The sequence below is a fragment of the Hirundo rustica genome, chromosome 1, assembly GCF_015227805.2.
Source record: "Hirundo rustica isolate bHirRus1 chromosome 1, bHirRus1.pri.v3, whole genome shotgun sequence".
Classification (NCBI taxonomy): Eukaryota; Metazoa; Chordata; class Aves; order Passeriformes; family Hirundinidae; genus Hirundo; species Hirundo rustica.
In genome coordinates, this window is record NC_053450.1 from 86,399,677 (window position 1) to 86,418,253 (window position 18,577).

The window sequence follows — 18,577 nt, forward strand, 5'->3', positions numbered from 1 at the left end:
TTTTTTTGCTATAATAATAGTAAAAAAAACCCACAAAACCACAGAAATTCTTCCCTGATACTGCTTTTTGCCTCACCATATTATTGATTCTGCTTCCTGTGCTTTTTTTGTAACTTTTAATTCTTCTGACCCTGTTAATCGAGTGCTCCATATCCAGGAGACAGCTAGAGTGCCCACAAGTAGGGGACTGAAATCTGAGTGGAGGCAACAGTGGAACTGGAAAAACTCCCTGAAGAGCTGACAAGCTGACACTGTGTACCTTCTGGACAGCAGTTTCACATCAAGCAGAAAACCAGGGATTCATTTATTTATTTTGGACAACAACCCGGGTGCTTAAATATCCGTTCAACTCAGCGCTTCATAGAGAAAATGCCCTCCTCATTTCTCCAGGGAATTAATCTCAAGTGTCTGGATAACAGTAACATAAAGTAACCTACCTAAGTCTTAATACCAGGACACACAGGTTCTCCAGTCTGCATTTTTAACGAAATCACAATTACAGAGCACAGTGCTCCAGCAGAGCTTGCCCTCCTCCACGACACTTCTCAGGTCCTAGTCCGGCCGAGGCATGTGCAAACACTGCTCTCCCCTGCTGCTTCTGCCAGAGATTATTCTCCTCAGAGAATAAACAACAGCAGAAGGAAATGTTTGTCCTTAACCTAGTACATTGATTATGTGAGCTAAGCCGCTGATGGAGATGTATTTGCACTTAAATGCCTGATTGCAAGGGAGAGGGATGTGGCATCGCTGTAGAAGAGGGTGGTCTCTGCCATGGCAGTAGGGCAGAAAGCTGGAAGGAGAGGCCACAAGATTTGTTAGCCTGCCAAGAATTCCTGCAAGCACAAGCCAGTTAGAGAGAAGTGCTGAGACATCCAGGAGCTGGGGACATCACACAGAAAGGTGAATAAATGGATCCAGAATTTCTAATGCAAGTACTGGACCGTGCTTTCTTCCACCGTTCAGCACAGGCATATCATCAAGGGACAGCTATATTTCCAAGCCACTGAACCTTCCTCAAACATTCTTTTTCTCTAGCATACTATCTGGGTTTTTTTACCAGGCCTAAATTCAAGAACTGCTGCAAAAAAAGCTGAAAGATTCTTTACTGAATGTATAGGTGACTAAAGCAGACATACAGCTTCTATATCTGAAACTAGAATAGTGCAAAGATTTGCACATCATTCACTATATTTTAATAAACTGATTTCTTCTCTCACAATTCATACCATAACCAGAATTCAAAGAATGTGAACAAACAAGTTTCCAAGATATTAGCAAGCACTTAGGTCTCAACTTATCTCTAAAAACTACACAAGTGGCTGTACAGGTCATTCAAGAAGGGACCAGATGTTCTCAAAAGACAAAAACGTAGCTCACGTTTTTAGGTCCATCAGTAATTGCAACATATAACTTCAGAACAAATTCACTCACAACGCTACATCAAGGAGTTTTGTTTTAAAAAAATGAAAAATGAGTGATATGAGCACTGGTACAGTGTGTATGATTAAATGTTGTACACTGTCAACAATTAAAATGAAGAATTAAAACAAAAGTGAACTTTTTAATTGTATCTGACTAATACACACTTGCAGAACTACTGCAATGAGCACTGCCTGCAAATTTCATGCTTTGAGTGAAATTTAATTAACTTGAACTAGTAAAAATCCCACAGGGTTATATTATTTGTAAGTGAGAAAATAGGAGTCATGTCTGCGTGACCGGGGATGGGAACTTGGCTAGCGTTGTTTAATTATGGTTCCTCTTGAAAGGCACATAAATATTTATGTGAATTTGTGCACTGATATTTGTTGCTGGACTTGAACATTCAAAGTCACTACCAATAACTTCTAAATGCACCTTCTACATACACACGGCTTTTCCTCTGTGCACATCCTGTTGCTGTAACTTGGCTTGTTTTCCTGACAAGCTAACCTGTAGGGATAGGCAGGAAAGGGAAGTAAAGCACTATTCATTCCTAGGTGATTTATGAACCTATGCGTCCTTCCTTTTGCAGCAGAAAGTTGGCACACACACACATTAAAAAAATGTGTGTATGTCTGTGCCTTCACTGGAAGAAGCATCTGGGGGAAAAACAAATCCAACTCTGAATATTGTCTGTCTTAAGTGCAACTCCTGAGAATGTGACTGCTCGTCTCATTTCCAACCCTAGCCCATCCTGTTTTCACGTGCTGCCAAGTGCTGGGACACAGATGAGCAACAGGGCAGCTAAAACTCAGTGAGCCGACAGTCTCTTGGCTTTTATATATAAAATGGGCTTTATATGCACAACTTCTCTCTGATACTCTCCGTAAAAAACTAGCTTCCTGCTGGGGAAAACTTAAAAAGAGTTAAAAACCCAAAGTCACTTGGACGTGGCCTGCACGGATGCATGCACGTGTGTTACGGGAAGCTTTTGCTACCAGCCACCCCACACAACACAGAACACTAGCCTGGATCTATCCAGCAAGAAAAAGCCATTTAGCAGCTGTCTTACAGGAAGAGGGAAAAAAAAAAAAAAAACAACCAACAAACCAGCAGAGGGAACATACACTTCACAATTTATTCTTACAGTGAGGCTGTAACACCACTTCAGCTGAGAGCTGCAAGTGAAAGGCAACATTTTGGATTTAACTATCCGTTTTAAACACTCACTTATAGTCTAAAGTCATCAGTTGTATGAGCAGCTGAGACAATGCACAGGAATTTGGAAGAGGAAGAGAAAAGTCCCTCTCATTTCCTTTCAGTGGCAGCAAGCTTTCAGCTGTGCAACAGACTTAAGACATTGCTCAGAATAAAAAAAAAAAATTAAAAAAATCCCTAAAAGTGTAATTACCGTTTTGAACAGTTACAAGTATTTGCGTGACAGAAGGTGAGATTTCGCAGACTGAGCATACCCAGAGTGTTGAAGCTGGTCTGAAACAATTAAAAGACAGATGCTTTAAATGGTAAAAATGCAAACCGTGTTTTGAGCTGGGGAAATCGCAAGTGCATTCTAATCTCATCTGACTGTCATCACCACAAGTGTGTAACAACTGCAGTGTTCCATCTTAATTGCATTCACGATTGACCAGTCATACAAAAAGTACCTCAAATAAAATTAATTCCCTAGGCTTTTTGTCACATTGACAACACATAAGATTTTCGGCAACCTAAATGGAAAATTTTATTAAAATTATATTCTGCTGCAATATCTGCATCAAACAAACATTTTTTTTAACTTTCCAAAGAGCTCTAGAAAGAGCTCACTTTTAGTCTCCTTTGGCATACTTGAAGACTTGGTATAAATTAATTTCAAATAGGCTGCCTTCAATGGTACAGTTTTTCCAGGATTCAGGACAATAAGCTAGCAATGCCTCAAGGGCACGTCTGCTCCAAAGACAGTGTGTAGGGGTTAAAATAAGGATGAGGGTCCATGCCTTAATGGCAGACATTGTGCCCCTTGAAGGGTCTATACCAACTCTGACCATCAGAAAAGGGAAGGAAATTCAGCAGAAGTAGTGTGGAAAAAAAGGCAAACATTATTATGAGCTGTGATTTGACTGTAGTGAGGGAAGCAACATAGAACAAGGAAAATGTATACTTATAAGGAGAGTACTGCAATTCCAATAACCTTTTCCACTCTTGCATAAATTGAACCCCCAGGCACTTGATAAAAGGCACGCACAGCACTTTTTCTGAGCAGCTGGAGAGCTCCTACTGCGTACTATTTTTTTTTTTAAACAGTTCTCCCACAAAGCTATCAAAAACTGTAGCAGAGCTCTTTCCAGAAAATCACATCCCATCTCAATGATAGAACAGCCCCTGGTGGCTCTATAAACAAAGTGGTCCCGTATCATTTAACAATCAATGGTCACTTTAAGGTGAGGTATTAAAGATTTTTTGTTCAGTGGATCCCTCTGTGATCACTCCTACCAGATCTGCACCAAGCCAAGCGACTCAGACAAAGGAAGGCTGGTTACATCAACACGAGGTAGGTGTCTTAACAGCCTTGATCTTATCACAGACCTGTCAGCAGAGAGAACTGCATGGTTACTGCAGAGCTACCTCACATGTCAATGCACTGGAAAGGAATCAGATGTTTTCCACATCCTCTGATTTGGGAATGCTTTGCAGGCTTATTTATTGAGCCAGTTCAGATTACACAGAATAGCTCCAGAGCCTGCTGTTTCCAGTGCTTCACCTGCCTTGCCAAGGCCATGCTTGCTACTGAAGAGGCATGAGACGAAAATGGAGAATGAAATCAATTATAAACTTGAAATGCTTCAGGATTTCAGAGCCTATACACTTTTGAAAAATAAAGAAGGAAAAGAAAAAAGAGATACATCTCACCCTTTCTATTAACACCTGGCTGGAAGAAAAATTATTTTACAAATCTGACGTCATTATAGCCCAACACCCAGAGGTGCTCCATTTTGGCACTTGCCCCTTCTTCAGTCAGCAGCAAACTTTCTATCACTCTGCTCTAGCTTTCCAGGACACATGTTTAAAAAAAAATAAAAATAAAAATCTTAAGCCACATTTAGCCTCTCAGACGACTGCCTGTGTAATTCACAGGAGTAACAGGTTAGACTGACCTAGCTATAAATGAGAAAGATACATCACAGCTGGACATCCTAACTGGTCTGAAAGCCTTTGCCAAACTTCCACAGGGCTTTGAAACACAACCTATGATTTTCAACAGTGTTTCTACCTTTCTCCTCCCAACAGTCAGAGAAGCAACATGCCCACTCATTCTCCTACTGTGCACTGGAGGGACACCCCTGCTTCCTTGCTCCAACCTGAGATATCATCTTCTTTACAGCAGAGCTATTTCCAGAGCTTATTTACCAATTCATTCAAGTCTAGACTTTCTAATTCTGCAGCATAATCTGTAGCTCAGTCACCCATGAAACTGCCGAACAGCCTGCAATTGTGCACAAACCCACACCATGGCTTGTGCGGCCTGAGCTCAGGTACAGTCATTTGCAATAGCATATAGCATTTTAATGGGAAGCTCTTTAAACCTGCCAGGAGCATTTGCCAGAAAAATATCTCTTCCCTTCCTCGCCTTCACCTTAAATAGTTTAATTAATACCAAAGTCCTCTCTTTGGCTCCAGAAAGTGACAAAAGCTGGGATCATGACAGCAAAACAGATACAGCATAGGACATGAACAGCTGGAAGGGAAGGCTTCTTTTTCCTGTCATCCATTTACTGGCCATGCCCAGTGTGAGCCCCCACTCCCTCTCTATCCCCCAGGCTCAGGCAGCACAAGAGACTTCGTGCCCAGCAGATCTCCCAAAGGAAGCAGGGGACAAGATCAGAGGGCACAACCCACTGACAACAGCACGCTTGGTGGTCTCTGGAGGGAAGGTGGATGGCTTGCCTGGCAGAGGGCTCAGGCAGGTGCTGGCACCAGCCTGACTTGAGCAGCAGCATGTGAGAGGAGAGCAGGTGAAGAGGGAACTCCTGCCCTCAGCCATGAGAGTTCTGGTGTCAGCTGATGGCAATGAGCCCGAAGGAAGGGAGCTGTGCTGAGTCTGCCACAGCATGTGCCCTTCTCCACAAGTATGCAGGAAAAGGCTGCTCTGTGGTCAGGGCCAAGGCAATGACCCAGTGAAACAAAAATGAACTAGATGCAACACCCTTCCCACCCTCAAAGTAATCAGATTTGCTCTCTCCCATGACTTCCACATTTGCTGAGTGTACTTGGTCCCACGTGAGTTGCAACAGCAAGCAGATATATCTGCAGTAAGACTGGCACGCCTTGCCCGCTGCTGCAAATCCACAAATACCAGCAGGGCCATTACTCAGGCACCCATGACCCTGCTCAGGGCTCCCACACCTCTTTCTCTTCCTCTCAGCCTGTCCAAAGGAGAATTCTTCTCAGGGCCACCTTAGGGCTTTCTACCCCAATGGTTAAACTCAGAGCTCCTGTCCTTCGGCTGGCCAGCAGGCTGCGGCACCGTGCATCCATCTGTGCTGAGCTAACAGGGGCAGAATGCCCATCCTTCCTCTCTGCATGTGCACACAGCAACAAATACCAAACAAAAGGCACCATGAAAAAAAACCAGCTTTCCCCCTGCCTTTTCTTGACTGGTCTTCCTCCAGTCCCTAATCTACTATTCTCTTTTATATTTAGTTCCTGGGCAGGCCATAAATGCCCTTTCAACCATCGTGGCCAGAATGCTCCTTTGCATCCCTTCACCATTTCTCTCTCCAGGAGATTTCACCACTGGTCCCAGACCCTCTTCCAACAAGGGGTGACCCATTTCTGCAGAAATCTGCTCAGCAGAGATAATAGCCAGGAAGGGAAAGTCCTGGGCTCACTGGTCCTCGGCATCCCTCCCTCCCTGCAAGCACCATCACCTGCACAAATCTGTCTCTTCCTGCAGCTTCACCAAAAATTTCACCTGAAACACCTCTTCCAACAAACCATGGCAGCTGCAGGAGAAACTTTCAGTTCAAAAAACCAACATCCCAAGGAGGTTCCTTCAGACAAGCCCTGAGCAGCTCCAGGCAGAGGCCGTGCTTGGAGGCCACAAGAAGCGAGCTCCCCACAGCACGGAGGAAAGCCCGCAGAGGAGCGCAGGCAGCTCCGTGCTGTCCCTCCACACCAGGCAGGGCTCATCCCTGGGGCGCTCCACACCTTAGGGCACACAGCTCAGAAAACAGCACTGGCCAAAGAGTGTGGTTTGGACGAAGGCAACTCAAGCTTGGCAGCTCCGTGTTTTAAAGACGGCACTTTGGTGCCCTTCTCACTCCCAAAGCGCCCTGAACCGTTATTTACAATTTCCCTCAGGCAGGCCATAAATCCAAGCGCAACTAGCAAGCTCAACACAGCGTAAAAGGATCCCAGAGGCAGACTAATTACCTTTGCAGGCTATGCAAGCCTATGCAGTTTTCTTCTGAACAGTAGCTTTGGAAATTTTGGCTAATGGCTGCCACTAACGGGTCAAACTTTCCACTTTCCATTGTTCTGTTCAGGGCAGCCAGCTGGGAGTTCAGGGGCAACAAATCTCCAGCGGAAGAAATCAAGGTCATTAAGGGAAAGGGAAGAGAGTCTATGAATCACGAGAATACTCCACACATTTTTCTGATTCCAGCAGAAAAGATAGCAAATAAAGACTGAGAGGAAGCCTAACAGATTATGAGGACTAAAATCAAAACCACCACCAAACAGAAAATCCTACAACTCCTGTTCTCTTGAGACTTACTTCGAGTACTCTATACCAAGGTTACAACTTCTTTTTTGTTTAAATTACTTAATACAATGAAGACCCATTCTCCTCATCTCTAGAGACAGAAGGTCAGGAGATTTATCAGAGGCGCAGGTGCTGCATCTTTCACATTTTCTCACCTCCACAGAAGTGTGCTGATGTTCAGCCTGCAGCTAATTTCACACTCCTAACACCTACTAGATCTGTTTAGGCATTGCCTATTCAGACAGCAGTGGTTATAGTAAACACCTGAATTTTAGAGGGAATGGGAGTAAAATATCAAGACTCAAATCTTTGCTCTGGACCAAGTAGTACATGAAGCAACCAGAATATGCTATTTTCTGAATGAAAGCCTGGGCTGACAAGCTATTGTCAGGTCTAAAGCAACATATACGCTCTTTCACTCTGATCATAAAAATGTCAATAATCAAACTTCTACTTTGCTGGCATTTCCCCATGAAAATCATCAGTTGCAATCTCTTAAAAATTAAAAAAAATCCTCATCATATAAGAAAAACTAACATGCTGCAACTGGGCAGTGAAAAATCCTGACAAGCCTACTATCCAGCTGAACAACACACTGGTAATTGCTGGAAGCCCCCTCCCATGGGAACCACACAGGTTAAATTACTTCCCAATAAAAGTGTATTATTATCAGTGGTAGTTTAATTTTTTAGTGAAAGATTGTAACTAGAGATTACACAAGCAAAGGAAAGAGAATTAAAAATCATGTATCTTGGGTACCATACCAGGTATAACAATGAGGTGCAATACAGAACAAACTCTTGTCCATTGCAGTCAGGCCTCTTTCCCCTTGGCACAGACCAAAAATAAAATAAAAACTGTGGAACTTAATACTATGAAATACTCTGTGCAAAGTAAGGATACTGTGCTAAATCTTGATGGGTTTGAATACCATCCACAAGTAAATAAAATTTTATGAAGATCTGTACAGCAACTTCCAGGATATAATTAGATAATACTTTTCCAGAGCCATAATAAGAGGAAATTTTGTGTTTTCTTTGGTTGGTGTGGTGCTACCTGTTAATTACAAACAGCCAAGGAAGCGGAAGATGCTCTCTGGAACATATCCAAGGGACACAGATTAGGCTCGTGGTATCAAGGATGCACCTTCCAAAGGCAAGGCCTCCACAGGGGGTTTTCAAGTGTTCTGGCTACAAGTTTCTGAGTCACTCCAGATGGGAGCATGTAGGTAATCCTTACAAACTTTCCCTCAAGTTTCTCTCAGAGTTTTTTTCCCCTCATGAAATAGACAAAAGCACAACACCCAAACAAAAACTCAGAATTATCCAACTAAAAAATCAAGAGTTGATAAAAGGACTCCAGGCTCTTCTAACATATTTTTGATGTACCTTTACAATCCTGAGGCAGGGACACAGGATATTTCTGCAAGTAATAGAGGAAGTTCTGAAAAAGTGCCAGAGTACAAACTGCTAGAGGCAGCCAAAGTGGTTAAGTCTCCCACTGAGCTCAATATCACAGGGTGAAATCTACTCCCATTACACGTTGTGGCTATGACCCAGGTAACTTCTAGGTTTGAAAAACAACAGACAAACCCAAAGCACTTCCTAACTTTTAAAATTAACTCTGAGACAGCTTCACAGACTTCTTTGTAGTAACATAAAGAGACAGCTGCAAAATCCACCTTACCAAAATTCACGCTAAAGCTTTTGCAATCAATATGATTCTGGTTTAATCTGTTTGAACAAAAGCAGGAAGCCAGAGAACAGCAAACCACATACTCAATAAAAACACATTTGCATGGGCAATGAAGGAATACTCACGCAGTGCATACAGGGAGAGCACTATTCCAGCCAGGCAAAATCCCTCGAAAAACCTGAGTGTGCTGAACATGGTCACATTCACTGAGAGTGCCACAGTCAGTCCAAATATCAAAATGAATATGACAGAGAAGAGCAGTACAGGCCGCCGACCAACCCTAAAAATAAGGAGGTACGGAGAAACAGTGTTAAAAGCCAGGATAGACATAATGCTGGGTCATTAAAACTGGCAAAGAAGTGAACAAGTCAGGCCATCCCTTCCAAATATTGCCACTCATTTTTAACATTTGTTCCATTCTTCTCTTTTTTTTTCCCTTTATTAAATCCCAGATTTCTCTGCCAGCTTTGCATAGGCAAGTCCATCTCAGAAGCAGGACACTGTATTGGTGCTTGATTTAACCAGCATTTTCAAAACAACAAAGATAAACAAGGAAGCATCTAGGAACTACTGTAAGGCCATAAAAAAGTCCCGTGGAAATTAAAATCAATGTCTCAGAGCTTTTTATTGTAGCACAGGGGAATATATGGTGTTGCAGCAGCCCTCTTACTAGAGGGTGAAAATGATCCAAGGCACAGACTTTCTGTTAAACACAGCATAAAAAGGGTCCTGGTTTATTCCTCTTCATGGCTTAGTCATCTTCACTCCAACTATTCAGTGACTCTGGCTGCAGCAAGCTCCTACTGTAGGTTTCCCTTGCAGCCTCTGACTACTGGTTATTTCCTGCTAAGCTCTGACTGTGTGTATCAGTTTGCAGACTCTGACTGCAGGCTTTTACCCAGCTAGACTGTCACTGCAGGTTCCAACAACAGGCTCTGACTGCAGACCCAGACTGACCTCACAGCAGTGATTCTCTCGCCCCAGTACCCTACTTCATGATTCTCAAGATTCCTCATCAGCCAACCCCCTCTTTTATCTCACTCACCCTTATTGGATATAGCTGTTACTCATCAGGGGCAAGGCTGTACTGGTTAATTAACACAGCTGTTACTTATCAGGGGTGAGGTCACCTGTGTTTCCTCCTGCATATGGTATTATATGCTGAATGGCATAATATATTTTTAGCTGCAGAGGTCTCCTCTTCCCATGAGACATGTGCTTTTCAGTCTCAGCTACAAGAGCAGCCAGCTCAGGAATCTACTTTTCTTGGTCTCATTTGTTGAGAAGAAGCCTAACAAACATCGACTGAGCACAAAGCGGGACTCAGTTCACTTCACGGAGCCTTAGAGAGTTGATAATAACACTCACAGAAAAATTGTGAACTCCAAGTCCCTCCCCCTTGTAACCCCATAGCAGCTGAAGAGACCCGCAAAATCAGCCTCAGTGGAGGGTTGGGTGAGGAATAAACCATTTCAAAAATCATTACAGGAAACAGGGGCAGGGGATTTGCGACCCTCCTTTGCAGCTGCAACCTGTAGTTGTATGCATTTGGACAGTGCTGACGAGGCGGAAGAGTTATGCTACCACTGAATGTGGGGGCAGCCACTGCAGAGCTTGGCTCTTTAACGTCCAAGGAACATGAGATTTTCAACATCTCGATCATATGTTTAGTGTTTCTCTCCCCTCTCTCTGTGGAAGCAGAACGATATGAAGTACCAGAGCACAAGGCTATTTTTAAGCAAGAATTGGATCATTATGTGGAGATTTCCAAAATTTTTCGACTTGTCAACTCCCACAAGTTTTCCAGTGGAACTGAGGATCCCTTTTAGTCAGTTCCATATGCCATTTTCACAAAGAATACATGAACTTGCTTTTCGTAGGCAGCTTTCACAGACCCATTCAAAGCAGACTGTCAGCTGCAAGCCAGCCATCAGGTCGAATGTCAGCACAATAAAGAGCATTTAAATCTCACAACTTAGTCCAGTTTCACATGCTGTAGCATTTCTATTCAATTATTTCAGCAGATTGTCACCAGCAGTTATAAAATACATTATACACATGTATTCACAATTAGAACGTGGGATTTTGCAGTACTTAAAATAAAATAGGGAGTGAAGGGTTGAAAAAAAGACATCATTATAATTTTTTACATTTTTGGGAACTGGAAGAGTGTACCAGTCATCACGCAGGCTTTTCCAAAGTCGCACCTAGGAAAGTGTTGTCATGGCTCCTTGCATGAGAACAGGTTTACTATTATTTTCAGCTACAGTATCACCTCTGAGGCCCCTCAAAGGTTTAGCTTGTTAGCATTAGCCATTCAAAGCTTTTAAAACAGAATCAACATGCAAGCTGATGAAAGCAAGGTCAAAGCAGTTTGCTCTCTATCATCAGGGTACAAGCACAACCCACTGGAAGATGAGCTGCAGTGGGGCTGAGGGTGGGAACACATCATCACTGACTCCGCAATGCACAACACACTGGGGACATGCTGGACACGGGGGCAATGACTGCTGTCTGTGCATCAGATTTTGTATTTATGGAACACAGCACTTGGGCAGGGAGGGGAAATACCTCATGTAAAACCCTGAATACAGAAAAAGAAAAAAAAAAAGAAAAGGCCTATGAACTTTATAGTGTTATCAGCTATCTGCACCGACTTTTGCAGCCCCGTTTTTGTTATGCCAAGCCGTAATTCATACCAATTAGTATTTGTGGAAGTGTTTTGCAGATGAAAGGCATTATGCAAACACTTAGAATTAGGAACTTAATTCTCATCACAAGCCTGACCTGCCATTCCCTGATGTTGATTGAAAAAGACCTCATGCTTAGCATACTTCAGTTCCCTTCCTCCCACCCTCTGTACTCAAGGTTATCCATCATTAGGACACAGAATTTCTTCTACCATTATACAAGTTACGCAAATGAATGGTTGCTGATAATGAAAAAAATCAGGAAATCCAAGAGCCTCCTGAGCCTGTAAAAACCAACTGAGGCCAGATAAGGCCTCTGGTAAGAGGCATTTCCTCACAAACACAAAACTAGTCATCTTCTTCACCAAGGCATACAGCACAATTCTCAGAAAAACAAAGCTTCAGGGCAGCTATCAGCCATATATTTGGTGATCCAGCAGTGTTTTGACAGGATGGTGTCATAGAGCATTAAAAAAAAAGCCTTTTATATGCAGACAGAATTATCTGTCTAACAGTACATGGAAATGCTTGTGCAAAATTACACCATACACAATTTCCCTGGTAAAACAGCCCCAGGATGCTATCTGCTGCTATCCAAACCGTTCCAGAGAGAGATTACTGTATCACGGAAGTCTCAGCCTACACTGCATGCTATTATCTAGATCAAATGCTAAATGCTGCCTGCACAGGTAAATAACCAGGGATACAAGCAACCCCAGGCTTTTGAAGAATGTGCAGCCCCCACACGGTATGATAAGCAAATACATCGAAAAGATATTCCTAACGTCAGAGCTGCTCCACAGGGGGAGAGCGAACGGGCTCAGGACAAGACCTGCTCTTCCCACGCTCCTAGGCATGTACCTTGCCACCCCGAGATAACCAAGCCTTGGTCTGGCAACTGATCAAATTGCTCTTCCCATGCCATTCTTTGCAGGCTCTCTCTTGCTTTTGGGACTGGACCTGACTCAAAAGTTCCAAAAGGCAACAGAGCAGGTGCAAAGCAGGGGCACTACAGGGCAATGAGAGGTACAGACCTGCTGTCTCGGGGCTACATGAACACCATGCCCACCTGCTCCAGGAAGAAACCTTCCACACAAACCTCAACAGGCTCTGTCCAGAGCAGGCAGAATTGCCAGCAGCACTCTCAGCCTGTAGAACAAGTAACTTATTCAGGCACTGGACACAGCTGGTCTTCCCACAGCTGAGCATGTTTGCTGACCTTCCTCCTAGAGATTTTCCACACAGAGCTGTCCCAGTGTGCACACCTACTGTGTTTTGAACGTAGAGCACTCCGTTTACTTAGCAAATTGCCTTAATATACTCTATGCCTTTGCCTCAATTCAGCTTTAAAAGCTTCTTTCAAAGAGGAAAAGCAAAGCCCCTAATGGCAGAAAAACCCCAAAGCATCTTCTAATTATCTGAACTGGAGAGTGGTATATAAGTGAAATGAAAACAGATTTTGAATTTTTATAACACTTTTTATGCATTACTCTGTTTAGTCTCCCGGCTCTTTCTTGGGACTTTTTCTTCATTTTCTCTTTCTACCAGGTACAATCTGTACAACCCCTTTGTATCCATCTCTTTACACAACCCCACACCTTAGCAGAAATTCAAGCTGCGATTAAATAAACTTAAAGTAAATTCCATTTAGGCCTTCTTTTACCAGCCCCAAATCATACTGCTAAATGGTAAAAAAACAAACCTATTGAGCACAGGAGTCCTGCTGTGTCAGGCGCATCAGCTGGCAATGCAGTCCACATTGGAGTATGAGGACCAATTTCAGCGGCAGCAAACCATGTCCATTCCAGTCACCCACAAAAGGGTCACTGTTCCCTCCAGCCACCAAAGTTACCCTTTTTCTCCTTTGCGCCACAGCTGGAAACCAATTCTCCCAAATTCACTAGACGTTTTTAGATATTTGAAAATCAGGGTAATTTTATGCCGCATTAGCTCAGCTAAGCAGCTTGCTAAGGGGGTTCAACAAACACATGTGGCAGCACCAAGTACACACAGGGGACAGAAAGGGATGGAAGTGCAGGATGCTCGTTTTGGTGGCAGAGAACTATTAACTCCTCTTACTGCAGTTCCCTCTTAAAGCCAGTGCCTTAGGCAACAAGTTGTTCACTTATTTGTGGCTTATTTGTCAATTATAGCAGCACTTTCCTAACTTGGTAATAAGCCTGCTTTCTCCACACTGACTCCATTTTAGGTAAGCCAAGCAAGATCCCTCATTCATTTCCCCTCTACACTTTCTATGGGTTCTTAGAGCCCCATCTTACTGTGGTATTTTAATCAAATTCAACTGTATTTCATGCATGTTCCCTGCTTGACTGAAAAATCACGATTCGTCTCTTGCACAAAAATTTTCAGTGACTATTCAGAAATTAAGATGCAATTTTTTGCTAGGAATGCTTGATTCAAAATACTGGAGAGCTGCAGGGGGCCTTTTCTTTCCCAGCTGACTAGCAAGTTGCTGAGGTTTTATAAGGTTTCCCTAATAGGCAACTCTTCTTCTTTTCCTGTTTTAATGAATGGCAATAGAGTTAACTTGGGGCCATTTAGGGCACCAGCACTGGCAACTGCGCTGGAAGGCGCTGAAATGACTGGGACAGCATTGTAGAGCTATTGTTTCAGATGCTTCAATTTTCCACTGAAATCACTTGAGTCATCCACGTAACTTCCCCCCTCTTCTGCATTACAAGACCATCTTTTTAAATTAAAGCTGAACTCTCAGCATCATTGGGGTATCCAATAATGTTTTAACTGCCTCAATTCAAGGAATTGTGATCTATTCTTTTTAACACCCCGATACAAGCAGCACATAAGCCAGCAAATCCTTAACACTATATTACAACATATGCCTAACAAGAACTTTAAAAAAAGAACAATTGAAAGGCTTGCAAAAAACAGCCTTCGACTCACCAAAAGGTACTGTGTAAGCACAGGGCTGACATTACGTTAGTCATGTATTCAGTGAAATCAACGCCGCTTCCAATCTCTTTTGGTCCTCTCACTTAGTTAAGAAAACATAAACCAACCCTAAGCTAAAGGCTTTGCTTGTATAATTAGAAAATACTTAATTCTATACTAGCTTTACAGCTGCAATAAATTGTGCCAGTGGGAAACAAGTAAGCCAAATATCAAATAGTTTGTGCTACTTAGCTTGATATAAATTACTCAGATCCAATTAACACACTTTTACTCTGTCTGTCCATCATGATTCTTTCAGAACCTTAAAAATCATTATGCAAAGGTTCCCAATGAATATAAAGTAGAAGGCAATCAAAACAAAATTTAATACTGTTATTTATTTATAGTTACATTGCATTAAAAGGTTTTTCACTTACCAGTCGGCTATACATCCTGTTATCAAGTGGCCGAAGATTAATCCTACAAGCAGGGAGAACTTAGCAATGTGGACTTTCCAGGCAGAATCACAAACAAGATCCCACTGGAAGAAAAAAAGAGACAGATAAATTGAAATAAATTAATATCTCAGATGTGTTCAAACATACCAATACAGTGTAGAGTTTCTTCCAAAGGTCAATCCTAGCACAAGTGCAAGGAAATGGCAGAGGAAAGCTTTCCCCCTGAAGTCAAACCCCAGGCCCCAAGAAGAAAAGCAAAGACTCATTTACCTCAGTGAGTTTTATCAGATCATTAATTATAAGGTGAAAATATCCCACACTTAAGAGTGCCCCTCTCCAGGCCACAGGAGGTTAGCTTAAGGGGAAATCTCCATCAAGCACTGGCAGCACCGCTGCTGCTGGAGCATCTCACCATCCCAGCCCCGGACACCTATTACCAGAGCCCTGGGAAGCTCACCAGCAGCAAGCCCAACAATTTAAGAGCAAGTGCTCCAGTTAATTTCCTCAAGGCTGCTTGGAAACCTGGGGAAAAGCAGCTCCTTTGCCACAGACCCCTAATGGCCATTTGCTCCAGGCTCTCACAGTCTCAAGAGGCTTTCATTGTCAGAAAAGCATCTTCCCTAGGTGGTGGGAGGGAGATGGAGACTGAATAAAGGCACAGCTTGTCAGGACAAGTCCTGGCATGGAGCTGGACAGAGCATCTGGAAGTCCCAGTGCAGGCGTGCACCTTCTTGGGACAGCAGCCCTACAGTGACTTTTCACAGCTCAGAGACTGGACGGGATCTGAACCTCCACATTAAAGCTATGTTAATGCTGAAATTAACTTTTCTGTGCAAAGAAAGGGGAAATGACCATTTCAGACAAGCTGTCACTAGGGACTGCCTCATTCCCGAGAGAAAGATAGGAACAACAAGGTTTCTAGTGAGGCTTCCCTAACTCCAAGCCGTTTTCCTCTGATGCAGAGGAAACCAGAAGAACCAGACTGCATTCCTGGCTTCAGCCCAACATCCTCATTGCCCTCAGACATGCAACGTAACCTTTCTTATGTGTAAAGTGTGGATAGTTACTATTATACCCTTGAAATAAACGTAAGAGGATACGCTTGCCCATGGCTTGTGAAGCGCTCAAATATTGATGGTAATGACAGCCACACACTTTTCATGACAAGTAAGTACAGCTAACTTTGGAGAGTCAGATACTCCAGAATTGAAACTTTGCAGAATAAATTCCTGTTTGTGTGTAATGTAATAGTAGCAGCCCTTCTGACACCAGTAACTGAAGTTTCATAGCCAAAAACACAAAGTAGAAGTATGCAGAAGTAAGCAATTTATTTTTAAAAGTCAGTTGCAACTTCAAAAAAAAAAAAAAAAAAAAAAAAAAAAAAAAACAAAAAAAAAAACAAAAAACAAAAAAACCCCACTTCCCTCAAAAGAGTTCAATTAGGTGCACTGCACTTTTAAGCATTTCCATGACACACAGCCCTTCCACAAACAAGGCAAGACTCACCCCTCTGGTCCAAGACCACAGATGTCCTTGCTGCAATATACCATCTCACCAAGAGGTATAGCAATTTTGTGGCTGAAAGAAATGTGCCAGCACTCAGGCTCAGCCTTTTTGTTTAAGCTAAATGTATTTTGAGTTTCCCACTACACCAGTTTGTAGAAGTTGGGACATATATGTCTCATCTTCCACCCGACAGACTGGAGGCACTAAAGAACCATAAGCAAGTAGTATGAGCAAGGATTTTTTTCCATCAAATAACTATGAATAATTTGCAGCAAAGAACTCAGCAAGTGGATTGCTTTCCAAAAGTGTTGAATCTTCAGAAGCAAGTAGAGGAAATGCAATTACTAACACTAGCAATTCTAGAACCAAACTCCAACTAGCAAACAAAAATATCTGCCCAGACAAGCTGCAAACAAAACAAAATTCAGAAGATACATCTGAGGCCTTACAATTCTCCAGGTTCATTTTCACAATCCAGAAGGTCCATCTGCTGCTTAGAACTGAGAAATCATTTTTGGTTTTAGATAAAAAAATTAAGTTTATTAAAATATTCCTATTTATACAAGAACAGGTTTAAAAATTCAATCATTCATTTTCATATGAATTGATGGCAGAAGAACAGTAGCGTCCCCCAAGTGCAAAAAGAAAAAGGAGATGTCCTGGTGCCTTTCCATTTTCGCAGCCTGCTGCTGCTAGCCAATGATAGCCGGCCCTCACGCAAGCCCCAGGCAGGGAACGTGCAGTACCAGATTACATCGTGGCTGGAAGAGCCAAAATCTCATGAAGGGCTGTTGTGAAATTTCAGTCCAGGACAACAGATGTCAAACCCCTCTGGCACACTGGCACGGAGAGCAAGAGTTTAAAAGCAGGAGAAAAGTCAGTCTATCAGCTTGTCCTTCAGTGGTGCCCAAAACACACCCACTCCTTTCGATAACTTATCTGCAAGTCATCCTTTGTTTGTTTGTTTTTGAGGCTATTGTCCAACTGCCCAGCTGCTCTGAAAATAAAAACATGCATTTCCTTGCAAAGCCTGCATCTGGCCCTTTCCTGCCCTCTGTTAAGCGCTCACTGCAGGACAGCAGAAATCAGAGCCACGCAAGCCCACATGGGGAGACTCTTGACAGACCAGGCAGCCCCTGACCTTCCCAAAATATCTCCCTCTGCAAAACCCTCCAGATTTGTAAATATATAAATAGTGAGATATATCAACAATTGCTTTAACACACAATTCTGGAGAATCTGCCATGACCCCAAATTGCTTGCTCAGTACTAAGAGCTGAATTATATCCTGGTTTCTCCTCTGGCAGCTGTCCCAAACCAGAGAGGTCACCATGAAGCAGTTACCCAAAATAAATTTGGAAGGACAGTGGTAGGTGCCACCAAAGCATTCAACTTGTAAAGGGAGACGAGAATAAGGAGAGAGAAGAAAAATGGATGCTGGAGTCAAAAGCAGCCTCAGGTAAAGATGACATTAATAGGACAAAATACATATTTAATAGCGAGCTCCATATCATCTCCACATATCTTAACAGCATCAGAGCAAACCAGCAAAGCTTTGTCATACTGAATGCGCAGAGATTTTGCCAGAGACCTGTGTTCCCCCTTCTCTTCCCCACGGAAAAGCCTCAGCTTTGAAGAGCTAGAAATAAAGCAGGAACCTTTACACAACATCAATGCTGCCTCTCCCCTTACATACAGCTGGGCTCAGCAGAGCAGAACAGAGCTGGCGTGTGCACACACGGCACAGCTGTGCCCAGAGCCAGGGCAGGTCCAGCTCCAGCAGTTTCATCCTGCAAAGATCACACTCAGATTTGCTCCGAGGAGAAAGGAGTGACAAGTTCCCATGGCCCTGCAGAACAAAACACTCGTGTGGGCAGAGCTGATGACAGTTCAAGTGGCACTCCAAGTAAATCTGCAGTGGGAGATTGTTTTGGCTGGAGACTGGACAGTAATCCTCTACCACCTCTTGCAAAGGGTAGATTAATCTGTTACAAGCAGGGAAACCACTAAATCCTATAACTGCTCTGGCTGAATCCCCTGGTACCCCACTTGGGAGTTGACAGTACCGAGCCTGAAGAAAGAATGCTTCTCAATTTTCCCTGGGATTTCTCTGTGTGTCCCTGGGTTTTGTATGT

At 43.0% G+C, this 18,577-nt stretch overlaps 1 protein-coding gene across 6 annotated transcripts in view; it reads right to left on the bottom strand.

Moving 5' to 3' along the window:
• SLC22A23 (solute carrier family 22 member 23) overlaps nucleotides 1-18,577 on the bottom strand; it is a 110,095-nt gene that overhangs the window by 77,075 nt on the left and 14,443 nt on the right. For 4 of the 6 annotated variants that reach the window (XM_040090525.2, XM_040090357.2, XM_040090442.2 and 1 more), the window contains exons 2-3: nucleotides 14,916-15,019; nucleotides 9,004-9,158 (exon numbers count right to left, since the gene is read on the bottom strand). In XM_040090525.2, coding sequence (XP_039946459.1) covers nucleotides 9,004-9,073 — 70 coding nt within the window. In that variant the 5' untranslated portion in view covers nucleotides 9,074-9,158; nucleotides 14,916-15,019. Of the gene's footprint in view, nucleotides 1-9,003; nucleotides 9,159-9,835; nucleotides 9,877-14,915; nucleotides 15,020-18,577 lie in introns of those variants that run through there. The other 2 variants (XM_040090603.2, XM_040090764.2) reach the window with 1 other exon arrangement.